Genomic DNA, 17,491 nt, shown 5'->3' with positions numbered 1-17,491 from the left:
TCCCAGTCGACATCGTTGAGTGCGTCCTGTAGCGTAGCTTCTGATTGGGCAGTCCACCGTTTTACCTCCCTCGTGGTTACTTCTTCCCTCCGTATGCTTTGTTTATACTGGGGGATGAGGAAGATGGCGTTGTGGTCAGACTTCCCAAAAGCTGGGTGTGAGACAGCTTTGTAGCCCTGCTTGTATGGCGTGTAGCAGTGATCCAAAATCCGATCCCCTCTCGTTGGACACGAGACATGCTGGTAAAAGTTTGGCATGACTTGTCTGAGGTTCGCTTTGTTAAAGTCTCCTGCTACAATGAGGGCTGCGCCCGGGTCCTTGTTTTGAAGCGAGCTCAGCACATCATGTAATTCGGACAAAGCCATACCTGTGTCCGCTTGGGGTGGGATGTAGACCGCCGTGGCGATGACCGAGGTGAACTCACGGGGCAGATAGAAAGGGCGGCACTTAATGCTCAGGAACTCCAGATGTGGCGAGCAGCCGCTGGAGTAGAAATGCTCCTGGCATCACACCACTTTCTGTTTACCATGAAACACACTCCTCCACCTTTGGTTTTGTTCGACTCTGCCATTCTGTCCGCGCGGAGCACAAAGAATGAATCCGACGGAGTTACGGCCTGGTCCGGCACGGTGGGGGTCAGCCATGTCTCCGTGAAACATAGAAGGTAGTTCTGCAAAATCACTCAGTAGGATGTTTGTTCTAATTTGCTATGACCTCAGAGCGCATCGAAAATAAAACTAATAGGCTATAAAGAGTGATATGAACATATTTAGAACTTACTGGAATGAAAATGTCTGGAGCACCAACAGATATCTGGAGATGGGAGAGAACTGCACGTCAGCTCGTCTCACAGCTGCTATCCAGGCTAGACGCCTTCGTTTGCTAACATCGATACACGAGCTGCCTCGTGTTGCTTCCAGGTTGGGAAAGAATGAAAAGATAAACAATTTTCAAGCTTATTCTCTTGCCGGTCGTGTGATCGAACATTGCAGCCGACCACACGGCAAATACGAACCATGGCTGTTGTGTGTGCCTTCGCTCCCTTTTCACTTGCGCTAGACCCCCAAAATGGCGGATCGGGCCAAAATCCTTTCCACGCCCACCCCCGTGACATCACGCTCCAAAGCCCTATAATATTGGCCATATTATATTTACAATACCACAGTGAGATGACTTTAGTCTCATGAACAACATTAACTAATTGTTATTTACTAACTAATCTTAAATGACTGTTCAGCACAGAAATGAACCCCAACAATCATGTTTCACAGTCCCGTGGTCTCAGCCTCAGATACTCAACTAAAGTGATGTCATGACAAAAATGAATGACCAACAAAACATTTTTCTCCTTCATTTCTGTCAATCAAAGCTGTATGTAACGTGTCTCGCGGTTAGTATCATGGTTACTAGGCAACCTGAACAGCGTGACGAAGCGTATACCGTCCCATTTCACAAGCCTCTCACTTCCGCACTTCTCGTACTTATAGTACGCACCGTACGTAGTACGCGTAGTGCGCGTACTTCAAGCGTGCAGACCCTGAATTGGGACACAGCCATAGAGCGAGCGAACGAATCACTCACTCACCCCCTCCCTCCTGGCTCACAGCTTCTTCTTCTTCTTGGTTGGCAACCAATGTTAAGGCGCATTACCGCCCCCTGGCTCACAGCGCAGTGGACATTTAGATGAGAAAATATATATTTAACACACTTAAGGAAAATACTAATAAAATACAAATAAACAAAATAAATGTTTATTAAGCAATTTTGATAGGAAATTGTTGTCACGGCTGGTGGAGTGAGCCGTGTGGAGTGGAGGAAAAGGAGGACCCAAGATGCAGCAAACTGATGATACGAGTGACGTTTATTTACAGGGTGGTAGTGGCAAAAACAGGCAATGAAGCATGAGTAATTACAAAGGGAAACCTAAACTGGGAGAAACTAAGTGACAAACCTGGGACCATACCAAAAGGGTGCAGGGCAGAGAGACGCAGAGACAGGAACACCATAGAACGCAGAGACACACGGATGAATGCAGACGAACCGACAACGAACACAGTTGTCACCCACTAAATATACACACACAAGGTAATCAGGTAATCACACACAGGAGGGAAGAACAGCTGATCTGAATACACATGATGACTGGAGGACACAAGCTGAACACAATGACAACAGACACAGACTTTCAGAACAAAACAGGAAATCTAGAACCCGAACCGGACACAAGGGGGGAGGACACAGAATAACTAGAACAGAGGGAAATAATCACAAAACACAAAACGCTGGGTCAACGACCCAGGACCATGACAGTACCCCCCCCTCCAAGGGCTGGCTCCAGACAGCCCAAAACAAAAACAGACGACCAACCCAGGGCGGGCGGTGGGGGCCCAGGACGGAGGGACCAACACCGAACAAAACAAGCTCCAGCGAACCGAGGGAATTGTCCAAAACAAAAACACACATGCTGGAGCACGAGAACAAAACACAGTTCAGGAGGCCGGCCCGGAGGCTGACAACTCAGAAGTCCAGGACAGTTCATCTTCTGAGGCCGGCCACGTCGGCGACACAGCTCCGAAAGCCGACCGAGCGGAAGGCAGCGGTGGCGGAGCGGAGGCAGTTCAGGGGGCCGACCGTGCACACGGCAGCGGCGGCGACGGGGAAACCGTTCAGGCGGCCGACCATGCGGACAGCAACGGCGGCGACGAGGAAACCGTTCAGGCGGCCGACCGTGCAGACAGCAACGGCGGCGATGACACAAGTCTGGAGGCCGACCGCGCGGAAGGCAGCGGCGGCATCTAGGAGGTCGTCCATATTGACGATGACGCTCCACCAGCGGCCTGGCAGATGACCGCCGATGTCGAGGCGGTAGTTCGGGACCCGAAGGTGGCGTGGCCGTCGCAGCACCAGACGAGACCGAAGCAGAGGCTGGACCAGACGAGGCCGAAGCAGAGGCTGGACCAGGCGAAGCTGAAGCCGATGCCGAAGCCGGGCCAGGCGAGGCAGATGATGATGCTGCAGCCGGGCCAGGCGAGGCAGATGATGATGTTGCAGCAGGGGGCTGGACGGGCTCCTCGGGCCCTCCAGCTGACGAGTCTTGGGGCTGGACGGGCTCCACGGGCTCCTCGGGCCCCCCCAGGAGGCGAAGCAGGAGGCTGGACGGGCTCCTCGGGCCCCCCAGCAGGCGAAGCAGGAGGCTGGACGGGCTCCTCGGGCCCCCCAGCGAAAACAGTCTCTGGACCAGTGGGCACCGGGGCCCCTGGAACATACAGGTCAGAACCAGTAGGCGCGCGGGCCTCTGGCAGGCACAGTTCAGAACCAGCAGGCGCACGGGCCTCTGGCAGGCACGGGTCAGAACTAGCAGGCGCGCGGGCCTCTGGCAGGCACGGGTCAGAACCAGCAGGCGCACGGGCCTCTGGCAGGCACGGGTCAGAACCAGCAGGCGCACGGGCCTCCGGCAGGAACGGGTCAGAACCAGCAGGCGCACGGGCCTCTGGCAGGAACGGGTCAGAACCAGCAGGCGCACGGGCCTCTGGCAAACACAAGGCAGACTGCAGCTGCACAGAGCATTGACTCAGCTCAGGCAGCGACAGCCGGATGCAGTCCTCAGCTGGCTTCTTAACTTCCAGGGGTCCAGAGTCGATCAGGGGCTGGAACCCAGCCTCTGGGGAGGCCCTGGAGTGCGTCACAGTCTCTGTACTGGCCAGCTGTTAATTAAGTTTGCAGATGACACCACGGTGATTGGCCTCATCAGTGACAACGATGAGGCCGCCTACAGGGAGGAGGTGGATCGTCTGGCTGAGTGGTGCGACACAAACAACCTGCTGCTTAACACCGAGAAGACCAAGGAGCTCATCGTGGACTACAGGAGGAATGCTGACCCACATCCACCCATCCACATTAAGGGGACGGCTGTGGAGTGTGTGAGCAGCTTCAAGTTCCTGGGAGTCCACATCTCCGAGGATCTCACCTGGACGACCAACTGCTCCAAGCTGGTCAAGAAGGCTCACCAGCGCCTCTTCTTCTTGAGGACTCTGAGGAAGAACCACCTGTCCTCAGACATCCTGGTGAACTTCTATCGCTGCACCATCGAGAGCATCCTGACCAACTGTATAACAGTCTGGTACGGGAACTGCTCTGCCTCGGACCGGAAGGCGTTGCAGAGGGTCGTGAAAACTGCCCAGCGCATCGCCGGAGCACCACTTCCTGCCATAAAAGACATCTACAGGAAGCGGTGTCTGAAAAGGGCTGGGAAAATCATCAGAGACCCCAGTCACCCATCACATGGACTCTTCACCCTCCTGCCCTCTGGGAGGCGCTACAGGAGCCTCCGGACTAAGACCACCAGGTACCGGAACAGCTTCTTCCCCACAGCTGTCAGACTCCTGAACTCTGCCTCCTGACATCTGACCCATGTTAACTCATGGACTGAACATACACACACACACACAATGGACAACTGTACCCTCAAACACACAATAATAACATGGAGTGAACCACCACTCATAACCACTAGCACTTTATATAGCCTCTGTAGAAATTATCCACACCCTCACTTACCTTAACTGCACTACTGTATAGCCCTGTGTAAACAATCATTCTGTACATACGATAATTTTTAACCCTACAACTGTTTACAACTTGCATAGTTCCCATTTCTGTATAGCTGTATATCTCAGATTCCTGTAAAGTTATTTATTTCATATTCTGTATAGTTTTTCATATTTATATCCTGTCCATATCCTGTACATAGCTTGTACTCACTACAGCCTGTACATACTTATAGTTATAGAATATTCACAACATACTTCATACCGTGTACATTATAACATAATAGACCCATTTCTGTAATATACTTACATATCTATATTATTGCTAATATATATTGTAATATATCTATATCACTAAGCACTTCTGGATGGATGCAAACTGCATTTCGTTGCCCTGTACCTGTGCATGTGCAATGACAATAAAGTTGAATTCTATTCTATTCTATTCTGTTGGGGACTGATTACTGCGTTATGTGGTGTGTCTCTCTGCTTGACATGAACAGGTGAAAAATAGTTCTTTTCAGGTTGGATGGACTTAACCTGTTGTACAGGAGGAGTTGGTGAAGATGATGGCTGAGCGGCTAACTGAGCTAGTGGCTGCTGGGCAGCTAACTGAGCTACCGGCAGGGCAGCCGACTCAAAAAACACAGCCCCGGAATAAACAGACACACAGTCCAAAACAGAAAAAGGGTCCTTTTCACTCACCACAGCTGGCAGTTCCAAAGTCCTAGTCTTCGGCTGTGGGGTGATGCGCCGACGGCGCGATCGTCGCTTCCTCCCGGGCAAAGCCTCCGGCTGGCCGGGCAAAACCTCCGGCGGGCCGGGCAAAACCTCCGGCGGGCAAAACCTCCGGCGGGCAAAACCTTCGGCGGGCCGGGCAAAATCTTCGCCGCCGGGCTGAGTTGGGAAGCGGTAGCGGCTGGTGGGTGAAGGTGCAGTTCGTTGAGTATGAAGTCCTGTGCGAGCGGGTGAAGAGAGTCCAGCAGCCAGGAGTGAGCAGAGATGAGCTGCTGTAGCCTGGCTTCTACAGCGCGGAGACACTCTTCCCCCTCATGCTCGAGCCATAGGTTAACCAACCTGGAAACAGAGTCAATTAGTTCCTCCCGAAGCTCCTCGGGAGGTGCGGATGCCGCTGGGTCCATGTCTGGTCGGCTCGTACTGTCACGGCTGGCGGAGTGAGCCGTGTGGAGTGGAGGAAAAGGAGGACCCAAGATGCAGCAATCAATCAATCAATCAATCAATCAATCAATCAATCAATCAATCAAAGCTTTATTCGTCACATGCAGGTTGCCCTGCAGTGAAATGGGACCCCCCCCCCCCCCGACCTTACACATATAGCACAAACATTACATGGGGATACAGGTCGGAGATTGGTAGAATCAGGAAAAAACATTGAAATGTACACTACAGTGGGGAAAGTACAAGAGGAAAAAAGAGACCCCTACTCATGCTGTGCTTCCATGGTAGGACAGCATGAGAACAGGAAACAAAAAAACTCCTTTGCACAAAAAAGCACATAAATGTCCACAGCACAACATTGTGAAGACATGACAAGCCACAGGGGTGGGTGGGGGGTGAGGAGTAATCCGAAGAAACACAGCAGCCACCCTGCACAGCGCTATCATTCCAGCGCGGCACACAGACCCGCCGTGTTCCCTCGCCGGAAACAAGCATCGAAGGCGTTGGAAAGGGAGGGGGGATGAGTGAGTGCCTATCAGTGTAAGTGTATGTGTGTGCGTGTCCATAGTTTAGCTGAGACAGTGTCCTTCGCTCTATCAGGCTAAGTAAACAGTCTGCCAGCCAACCCAGGTGGCCTTCATGGGACGGGAAGAATAGTCATCACACAGTGGTTATCAGGGAGTTGTTTTGGTGGGCTCCAGCCTTGGGCCTAGCAGCTGGCGCCGTGGTGTCCAAATGTTGAATATTGTTGATTTCTCCTTTGTGAGCAGCTCGAATTTAGCCCTCTGACACTGGTCCCTCGATCTCCCGTTGGAGAGCCGCGAGCCTCCCCATGATGGTATCAAACTTCTGTTCCATGGTGTTGTCAGTCTTTTGATTCTGAGACCTCACAACTGCAGTGATCCGTTCCGCGATGTTTTCCAACTGTCGCTCAAGGGTGTCATTTTGAGCAGGCCTTTCTCTGATGTTTCCCCTCATACGCTCAATGGTGTTGTTTTGAGCCTTCACAGCAGCTGTAAGCGTCTCCAAGGTGTTGACCATATTACGTTCGTTGTGAGAGGTCGCGCCTCGTCCCGTCGCTTCGAATCCAGCGGGCAGCCTTGTGGGGGTTTGAACAGCCGGTTCCGCTCTCTTATTTCTCTGATAAACCAGGGCTAAGCCAACGCCGATCAGCATGAACCCTGTTATCATGGTTCCGAATAGGTAGATATCTTCAGCGTCCTCGATCGACAGTCCCGCCAGGCACACGGTCCTCCAGTTCTGCCACCCGTCCATCGTGTAACCGGCAGGGAAAGTCCCTCCAGGGCACTCAGGCTCTCCCGAGCCCAGACTTCTCGTTGAGAAAAGGGTGTCAATAGCACTCAGAGACCAGTTGATCAAATCCATAATTCTCTTTTAGGTTTTAGAGAACGACAGTGAGAGACTGTTCCAGGGAAAGTAAATGCACACAAGACAAGACAAGGACATAGAGGCTAAGCAGGGAAGATAAGGGTGAGGAGGAGAGGAGAAAAGTGCGACCGCCTTAGCTGAGAGCTCAAGTAGAAAGCAAACTGATGATACGAGTGACGTTTATTTACAGGGTGGTAGTGGCAAAAACAGGCAATGAAGCATGAGTAATTACAAAGGGAAACCTAAACTGGGAGAAACTAAGTGACAAACCTGGGACCATACCAAAAGGGTGCAGGGCAGAGAGACGCAGAGACAGGAACACCATAGAACGCAGAGACACACGGATGAATGCAGACGAGCCGACAACGAACACAGACCGACACCCACTAAATATACACACACAAGGTAATCAGGTAATCACACACAGGAGGGAAGAACAGCTGATCTGAATACACATGATGACTGGAGGACACAAGCTGAACACAATGACAACAGACACAGACTTTCAGAACAAAACAGGAAATCTAGAACCCGAACCGGACACAAGGGGGGAGGACACAGAATAACTAGAACAGAGGGAAATAATCACAAAACACAAAACGCTGGGTCAACGACCCAGGACCATGACAATTGTTTAATTTTAGAAATGTTTTTGCTCTTTTTTTCTCTATAAAATAGGTGTGTTCTTTTTTTTTAATCATTCGTCTTAGCAGTGGGATTTACATGAAAAGGGAAACAAATTAAGTTTGAGTGAAAATGTAAAATTTTCGCACTCTCTGGTCAACTGACTCAGTGAATCAAATGACTCAAAAAATCCGATTCACTTTGGTGAGTGACTCATTAACACTCGATTCAGTAAAAAGAATCAAATTTACCATCACTAGTTCAGTGCACAGCACAACAATATGGATATACATATTATTGTTCCTAGAGTATTTAAAAGTAGAATGGGAGGCAGAGCCTTCAGTTTTCAGGCCCCTCTTCTGTGGAACCAGCTTCCAGTTTGGATTCAGGAGACAGACACTATCTCTACTTTCAAGATTAGGCTTCAAACTTTCCTTTTTGCTAAAGCATATAGTTAGGGCTGGACCAGGTGACCCTGAATCCTCCCTTAGTTATGCTGCAATAGATGTAGGCTGCTGGGGGATTCCCATGATGCACTGGGTGTTTCTTCTTCTCACTATGTATTAACAGACCTCTCTGCATTGAATCATATCTGTTATTAACCTCTGTCTCTCTTCCACAGCATGTCTGTATCCTGTCTTCCTTCTCTCACCCCAACCAATCACAGCAGATGGCCCCGCCCCTCCCTGAGCCTGGTTCTGCTGGAGGTTTCTTCCTGTTAAAAGGGAGTTTTTCCTTCCCATTGTGCTTGCTCATAGGGGTCATATGATTGTTGGGTTTTTCCTCTGTATGTATTGTTGTAGGATCTGCCTTATAATATAAAGTGCTTTGAGGCGACTGTGTGACTTGGCGCTTTATAAATAAATTTGGACAGAATTGAATTGAATGAATATCTCTTTTAATCCAGATCAGATTTTTTTTCTTCTCAGAGTTTCTATGAGAAAACCGTGTGACACCCTCTATGGAGTTAGCGCATCTCCAGTCCGGCCACCCTGACATTAAGGGTCTGAGTGATGAAGAGCAGCAGGTTCTCCATGGAAACAACAACAGCTATGACTGGGTAGCTTGGACTGCATGTGTTTCTGCCTCATTAACATGTACTGAGACAAACTTATCTCCTACCTGCAGATCCCATCTTCTTCTCCTCTACAGGTCCATCCATCCTTACAACATAAACCTAAGGATGATCCAGTGGGAACTCTAATGCAGAGGTGGATGTCGGTAGAACTGCTGAATGCTCTGATGAGCAGGAAGATGAAGTGCTGATCTCAGCTGAACACCTGTGGGAGATTTTGGAGTGACATGTTAGACAGCATGTTCCACCAGCACCATTATCCAAACACAAAGTAAGCCCACAGGGGTTTTTATTTTAATGGCATTCACACACCAAGAGAGTTCAGATACTTTTAAGTGAACACCATTGAGGCCTGAAACTGGTCTATACATCCCTCCATTCATAATAATGGACTGCATTCATATAGTGCTTTTCTAGACACTCAAAGTGCTTTACAGCACCACTATTCATTCACTCTCACATTCACACACTGGTGGAATGTGAGAGTGGTGGAGGCAAATCACAGTTGTAGCCACAGCTGCGCTGGGGCAGACTGGCAGAAGAGAGGCTGCCATATCGCGCCATCGGCCCCTCCGGCCAACACCAGTAGGCGGTTGGGTGAAGGACACAATGACCAGGACAGACAGAGCTGGGAATCGGACAAGCAACCTTCCGGTTACAAGATGAGCTTCCCAACCCCCTGAACCATGGTCGCTCCATCCATCCATCCATCCATATAATCCAGTGTCCCTTCAGTTATTGTTACTAAGTCCTTATCTTTTTCTTTTTTATGTTTTTAGTTCTTGCCTACCCCGGGCTGTGGAACATCAGTGCCTGAAGACATTAAAATGACTTTAGCTAATAACATGGACCCCCGACCTCCTCCTGCTCCCACATCAGCAAATGAAAATTCCATCCATCCATCCATCTTCTTCCGCTTTTGTCACGGTCCGCTGTGACGGACCGAGTGGAGAATGCGTGTAATGGACCCAGGTGCGTACACGAGTGAGCAGACGGGAGTGAGCTTTAAGAGAAGGCGAGCCTTTAATATGGCTGAAAACAAGGTGTACAAATACAGCAGGGATAACGTGGCTAAACAGAAACCTGAACTGGGAACAAACGATGGTGAGGCTATGGCTTGGAAGACAACAGACCAGGCATGGAAACACGGAGGGTGGGAACACAGACGACGCGACGCAGACTGTATGAAACACAGAGACTAAATACACATGAGGGATGATCAGGGGAAGTGACCACACATGGGAACGCAGCTGACACACATGAACTTAACGACAGGACAGGAGGAGTAAAACTGAATACACTGACAGTGAATGCAGGCCTTCAAAGTAAAACAGGAAACATAAGACATGACCCGGGGAGACATAGTACAGGGGGAGGTGACATAACTGACAGCATGAACTTGACAGTACAAGACACACAGACATAAACACACGAAGGGCAAGGGAGACGTAATGCAGGGGTGATATATACAAATGGCTGGACTACCTTAGAGAACCTAAAATAATAAACATCAAAATAGGCTAAGCATAACACACTGGGTCACACGACCCAGGACCATGACAGCTTTATCCGGGGCCGGGAATTGGCGGGTCATCCCCATCATCCCCAGACTCTGCTTCCTCCTCGGATGAGGTGGGATTGTCAGTGGGATTAAAGAGGTCCTCGAAGTATTCCTTCCACCGCAATTTTCTCAGTCAAAGTCAGCAGCTCTCAGCCAACTATACACAGTGCAGGTAGAGCACCGCTTTCCCCTCCTGAGACTCCTGACGGTTTGCCAGAATCTCTTCGAGGCAGTCTGAAAGTCTTTTTCCATGGCCTCTCTGAACTCCTCCCACACCTGAGTTTTTGCTTCAGCCACTGCCCGAGCCGCATTCTGCTAGGCCTGTCGGTACCTGTCAGCTGCCTCCAAAGTCCCACAGGCTAGCTAAGCCCAATAGGACTCCTTCTTCAGCCTGGTGGCTCCCTTCACCTCTGGTGTCCACCATTTGGTTCGGGTGTTACCACCACGACAGGCACCAACCACCTTCCAGCTGCAGCTCAATGCAGCAGCTTCGGCAATGGAGACGCTGAACATGGTTTGATTGATTGATTGAATCTTTATTTTGAACATTTTGAAAATGTACAAAAAAATAGAATTAAAAGAGACAAATGAACAAAGCAAAACAAAAGGAAAACGAGCAACCACAACATGGTCCATTCAGACTCAATGTCCCCAGTCTCCCTCGGAATGCTATTGAAGCTCTGCCGGAGGTGTGCGTTGAAGACCTCGCGGACTGGGGCTTCTGCTAGACGTTCCCAGCAAATGAAAATTCAAAGATTTAAATAATCTGACACGAGGCGGAAAAACAATCCAGAAACAGCAGGAATCTGCAAACCTCTCAAATTTGAATTACCTGAGAAGCTTTGGTAGTATGTTAACTGGAACCATAGTCTGGAAAGAGAGATCCCGGTCTCCATAATAATTAGGTTATCGCAGAAGAAACCCTCAGATATGTCAGGAGAAGAGTGGTTTAACCTGCTTTCAGTTTAAGATCAATGAAATGTGTTCAAGTTAAGCAAACGGTGTACCTATTTTTGCTGCGCCTGTTCTGGATCTGTCCTGTGATGTTTGGAAAGCCTGATCTGGATTCATTATGATGAATATTGACTGTGTGCTGGGATAATGTGACTGTTCACATCAACAATAACAGAAAGGGCTTCATCAGGAAGGTAACATATCCACAAAGCCAAAGGTCGCCACTCCAACCCTTCATTTATAACGTTTAACGTGAACATCTGTCTATGATGTTTCAGGGACTCTTTGATCAAACATGTCCATGCTGATTGTCCTCAGCATTACTGTTTTACTGCTGCTTCATTTCTGGAAGTGAAACTTCAGATCTGAGTGGTTTTCTGATAAAGTTCACTTTAGCCTCTCATGTTTGACAGCTGGAGTGTTGTTTATGGTAAAGTGTCAGCAGTCTGTGGTCTCAGTGAGCACTGAGCTTGGTTTGCTGCTGTTCAAAATGAGAGCTGAATGATCAGAGACTCCCAGCAGTGATCCTGAGTCCTGACATGACAGAAAGGGGGGCAGGAACGGCAGTAAGGAGCTAGGAAAAAAGAAGAGCGGTGACAGAAGCACGCCACAGTGAAGATCACATCGTCATATCAGAGTGCTGTGATTGGAGGATCACAGTCTGAGCCTGAAACATAACAGGAATGAACTTCTGTGATCCAATCAGAGGAACAGATCAAACCACAATGGTGGCATCTTTGTCCCACACCGTTGACAGACTGAAGATAAGAGCGTCATAGATGAAGATGGTCTGCTGCAGAGTGAAGCGCTCTCATGTGATCATCAGCTGTGTGAACCAGGAAGCGACAGACGAGGGGCGGAGTCAGAGGGGCGTATGTTGGAGCATAAATATATCTGATAAGGAACAAAGATAAAGATCTGACATTTTCTCTGCTCTCAGCATCAAAGTGAATGCGGAGCTGTAATGTGAGAGACATTAAAACATATCAGAGGCATATTCATAAAAAATCCACATTCGTGATAATTCAATGAGCTACAATTCATTAATATTCCCAAATAAAACATGAAGGATATGCACAAATATGTACACACATGCACTTATTTACCAAGATTATTTTCAGAGTCAGAGTGTCATCTGGAATCTGGGATCAGACTATGTGCTGATGATCTCTGTGGTACAGATGGTCATATTTGCTCCATCCAACAAAGTAACAAAGTATCCGAGTAAACAAAGTATTCTTTATTTTTGCACCACTGAGAAATATAAATATTTCAAAATGATTTCACTAGGTATCTTCTACAGTATGAAGTTTTTTATTAGTGCGTTTGCTCACACCTGGGACTTTGCAAGAGTGCTGGACGCTTTCAGTACTCCAACATTTTTCATGCATCTGTCCCAAAGGATACATTTAATAATTGAAAATTTCAGGCTTTCATGGTTAATATTTCTGTCCTGGTTCACAGTCTGATGCTAACGGACCGATAGAGAATCATCAGAGACTTACCGCAGTGACACCGAGACCTGGTTTCCTGAAGACTGCTGAGGTCGACCGCAGTCTTTCGAGTCCTCCAAGTCCTCTGATCCACAGCTGCTTGTAATCTTGTTGTCTTAAACGGGGGGTGGCTGCCTCGTGTCTCCGTGTGCTTCGCTGAACTATGGAACTGCTGTGACATGAACTCTGACTGTGATGTCTGAGATAAACTCACATGAGCATTCCTCAGCATAGAGGTCAGCATGAAAAATGACTCACAGTCTGGTGGAGAAAAATCAGCAGAGTGAAGAAAACAAAGTGTCTAACAGGACCGAGACACCCTGTCAGCATGAGAGGAGGGAGTCAGTGGAATCACTGAAACATGTATGAGAAAATGAAACAGTCCTACCACACAGAGGTCTCCACAGGAGAAAGTCAACAATCAACATCAACCAGAGTTCGTTTATGTTGATTGTTGACTGTTGACTCTGAGTTTGTGGAAGCTGTTTACTGGAGCAGGGCTCTGATCTCCTCCTCTGTTCTCCTCATCTGACTCTCTGATTAAATCACTCTCCTTCAGGATGTGTCTGGACCTGAAACACGACTGTTCTCCGTCCCACAGATCCTGAGCTGACACAGTGAGGAGCCCTGAGAGGATGAATGTATCCCACTTGGGTGGCATCCACACCACCCACAGAGCTCCGTGAGTCCGATCCACTGAGATGCCTCTCTGACACAGTAATGGCGGTCTGCCTGTCTCACCTCTCAGTGTGCAGTCAGGGACACTCTGTGACTGGTGAGTTTTAACTGTAGTTCCTCTCAATGAAATGGTAAATGGACCGATTCTTATATAGAGCTTTTCTACTTTCACGGGCAGTGTTGGTCAAGTTACTTGAAAAAAGTAATCAGTAACTAATCACTGATTACTGCCCCAAAAGTAATCCCATTACTTTTCTGATTACTTGCTTTCAAAAGTACTTACCGTAAATGTCGGGCTATAAGCCGCTACTTTTTGCACAAGCTTTGAACCCTGCGGCTTTTAGTCAGGTGCGGCTTTTCTATGGATTGTCCGTGATTTTTGTCATATCGTAAGACGATTTGTTTTGTGTGTTCCGCTGTTGTACGGCACTACGTTGCCTGGCGGAAGGATCGGGGTTCAAGAGTGGTATGTTAGTCACATGTCCGTCCGCCAGGCAACGTAGTGCCGTACGAAGTAGCGCGAAAAACAAACTTCAAAGTAGCGCTACGCATTCAGCGGGAGTCGTGGATGATGAGCGGCGATAAACTTGCAAGTTATGCCCAAAAAGCAAGTTATGCCCAACTCCACCGGTAGATTCTGACAGCGTGGAAAAGTGTGAAAACATCCACGATCACCAACGGATTTTGAAGGGCTGGACTGCTGCATGATGGAGAGGAGGACACCGCCACGGCCCTTCTGAGGGTGTTCGACTCTGACACTGACAATGAGGATTTCTTTGGTTTTGAAAGTGACAACGAAGGAGAGAAGAAGAGTGGATGACGAAGCCATCATGAGCCTGTTTGTATCCGACACTGGAGAAGAGGACTTTGGTGGTTTTAGTGCGTAGGAAGAAGAGAAAGATGGTGGTGAATGACTGACTTTTCTTCTTGTTAAAGCTGTGTCACTGCACCTGAGCCTAAAAGGTAGGCCGAATCTATTGTTCTGGTGTGCTGTAGGTTATTGTTATGTACTACATGTGCAAATATGTACCCATAACTTGTTTTTCAAAATATTAATAAAAGTGATGTCTCCAAACAGCCATCTCTTTCCTGACAATTCCCTTTGTGCATATTCTCTTACATATGATAAGTCAACATTGAAACACCTGCGGCTTTTGGTCAGGTGCGGCTAATGTATGTACAAAACAGGATTTTCCCCTGATTTTAGCTTGTGCGGCTAATATTTAGGTGCGCTTTGTAGTCCGGGAAATACGGTAGTTACTTTTTAAAAACGTAATTTACAACCTGAATAGGTAATAAAGCAGTGCAAACATACTGTTATAAATACTGTTATAAATTAAGCTTAAATAGACATGAAAATAAAAATGAGAATAAGAATTAAAAGTGCTAAGTAGATAGATAGATATATACATGATATATACATGAGTGCAAGTGGTGATCAGCAGCAGCAGTAGTACCTGTGGTGCTGTTAGCACTGTGTGAAGTACTGGTACTGAGTACTAGTAGTGGTATAATAAGTATTTGTTAGCATCTTGGTGGGTCAGAGGCAAACAGGTGAGGTCAGGTGAGTCTGTGGCAGCTCTGTGTGCACTTCTGTTCCACTTCCTGTCTCACACACACTCAGAGGACCAGGTAGGTGTGTGTGTGTGTGTGTGTGTGTGTGTGTGTGTGTGTGTGTGTGTGTGTGTGTGTGTGTGTGTGTGTGTGTGTGTGTGTGTGTGTGTGTGTGTGTGTGAAGCTTCATTTTCTCAGGACAAGGCAGGAAGTGCCCCAGGTGCAGCTGAATGAGCACTTCCTGTTGGGAGACGTCAATTTCCTGCAAAGGACGGCGTGCAGCTGGACGATAAAATCACAATAATAAACAAAAAACATCCGAGACAGCCTGAGGCGACCTTGCACAGCATCATCATCATCATCATGACTAAAATTATTATTGTTATTGTTGTTCTTATTAATCATAGTAGTAAAGTATTTTTATTATCATCTTATTTTAATTGTCATTTTATTTATTCTGTTTTCTGTGTTTGTTTTATTTATTTTTAAAGTTCCTGAATATTTATATTTATTTTGTGTTTTTCTCGTGGTTTTATTGACTTTTTGTCAGTTATTTTTTATTTATTTGTTTTACTTTACGTTATTTGATTCATTATACATTTATAAATAATTATTTTTCTATTATTTCTTTATTGTTATCTGTTTTATGTTTTTAAATGTTTTACTTCTTCTTCTTTCTGTAAATATTTGTATTTATTTTCATGATGACTGATGATTATTGATCATTGATTATTGGGGGCATGACCTTCCTGCTGCTGTCTATAGCTACAGTTAATTGGCTGTGTTTGGTCAAACTGCTGCTGCTGACATGAGCAGTGTGCTGCAGGTCAAAGGTCAGACAGGGCTCGCTAAGCTCCTGTGGTCAAACTGAGCCCTGGAATCTGGATACCTGAAGACCTCGGCCTGTTGCCACAGTGACCAGCAGGCCCGGGAGCCCCCCCTTCCTCCTCCTCGTCTGTGGGAATCCTCGGTGTTTGTTCCTCTGAGGGAGCGGAGGAAGACGAGGAGGAGGAAGCCCACTATTTTTATGAATAAAGTTTGTGAATTCAAATACTCAGCTGTGTTCATTGTTTGGCTTCCTGTTTGTAGAGTTTACACTCAAACCTGCCTCAGATGCCTTTAACACCACAGCACACCAGGGCCTGTGGTTTTATTTTAAAATCCTTCACTTTTAAAGCTGCAACAGTGTTAGCTCCTTCACAATAACAGCCTGAATGTCTGAAGCTCCGTTTTGGTGAAGTTCTTGGACTTTATTTGGATGTGTCTGAGTACAGCTCAGAGTCTATGAGTGACAGCCATCTTTAAAATACAGTCTGGACTTTACTTTGAAATTCTGACCCACATCACTCCACACTGTGGTTCACACAGAACCTGGTTTAATTTGATGTTTTTCAACTCAGTCCTGAAAAAGTTGTGAAACGTTTCAAACATGAATAACAGAGAACATTTTATTCACATTAGAACAAAGAAAACTGAGCTTGGTGGCTGAAAAATGTCTCAGAAAGTTGTAACCAGGCAACATAAACTTGTAAAAGTAGGTGGGACGAAGGAGAAACAGCTGTAGAAACATTTAGCAGCTGAAAAGGTTATTTGGTAGCAGGTCCATACTGTGATTGGGTATAAGAAGAGCATCTTAGATAGAACAGTTTCAGTTTCATCATCTGTAGAATGTCATTTCATCCACAGACAGAAAATCTGGAGGAATCTCTGTGTGCAGGGATCAGTGTTAGATGCTGCTGATGGTGCTGACAGCTGGCACATCTGGAAAGGCTAGTGCTGACAGGAGTGAACAGGTTTTAGAGAAACACCTGCTGCGTGCAGACGTGTTTATCAGGGAAGGCCTTCAGGTTTGAGCCAACACAGCAGAGGGGGGACTGCTGAGAGGTTCGAAGCCCACAGGCCTCTGTGACTGATGGTCCAAGCTACAGACGCCATCAGAGCTTTATTAATGAGGTTCATTTAACATGTGAAAATAAAAGACGAATAAATATGCGGTAAATTATTGATGATACTGAAAGAATACAATCATATCTATTTTATTTTTTAATATTACCATGTAGTTCTTGGATAGTATTCAATTTTAAACATGTTTTATGAAATTTAACCTCACTTTTAATAAAAACAAGATTGTTATGCATTTATTTGTAATGAATTTATTTATTTTGTTATATTTTATTTGACCAGTTTTAATAGTGGATGTTTTATTTCTTCCTGATGCTTATTTCTGCAGCGGCTGTCACGTTTAGCCAGACTCGGTTTAAAAAATGTACTATTTAAGTTTAGTGGCGTTCCTTCTTCCTTTCCTCCGTTCCTCTTTGTTTTTGGCGCTTTCTCTCACGCCTCCGCAGTTTCATTGTTCCGCAGCTGAAGCTGTAATAAATCACGCAGAGTGGGGCTGCCTCTGTGGGCGTTTCTTCTTCTCTCATTTAAACCGCAG

At 47.0% G+C, this 17,491-nt stretch overlaps 1 protein-coding gene across 1 annotated transcript in view; it reads right to left on the bottom strand.

The window, feature by feature from the left end:
• Positions 1 to 12,933, bottom strand: part of LOC146653307 (protein NLRC3-like) — a 44,192-nt gene extending 31,259 nt beyond the window's left edge. The window contains exons 1-2 of the mRNA XM_085382925.1: positions 12,835 to 12,933; positions 8,862 to 9,019 (exon numbers count right to left, since the gene is read on the bottom strand). Coding sequence (XP_085239051.1) covers positions 8,862 to 8,901 — 40 coding nt within the window. The 5' untranslated portion in view covers positions 8,902 to 9,019; positions 12,835 to 12,933. The remainder of the gene's footprint in view (positions 1 to 8,861; positions 9,020 to 12,834) is intronic.
• Between the last annotated feature and the right edge of the window lie 4,558 nt (positions 12,934 to 17,491).

The sequence above is a fragment of the Rhamphochromis longiceps genome, linkage group LG15, assembly GCF_057381845.1.
Source record: "Rhamphochromis longiceps isolate RC_006_pf linkage group LG15, R_longiceps_female_GT1.1, whole genome shotgun sequence".
Taxonomy (NCBI): Eukaryota; Metazoa; Chordata; class Actinopteri; order Cichliformes; family Cichlidae; genus Rhamphochromis; species Rhamphochromis longiceps.
Note: the sequence above shows the minus strand (reverse complement) of the source record. Positions and strands in the feature narration are given on the sequence as shown.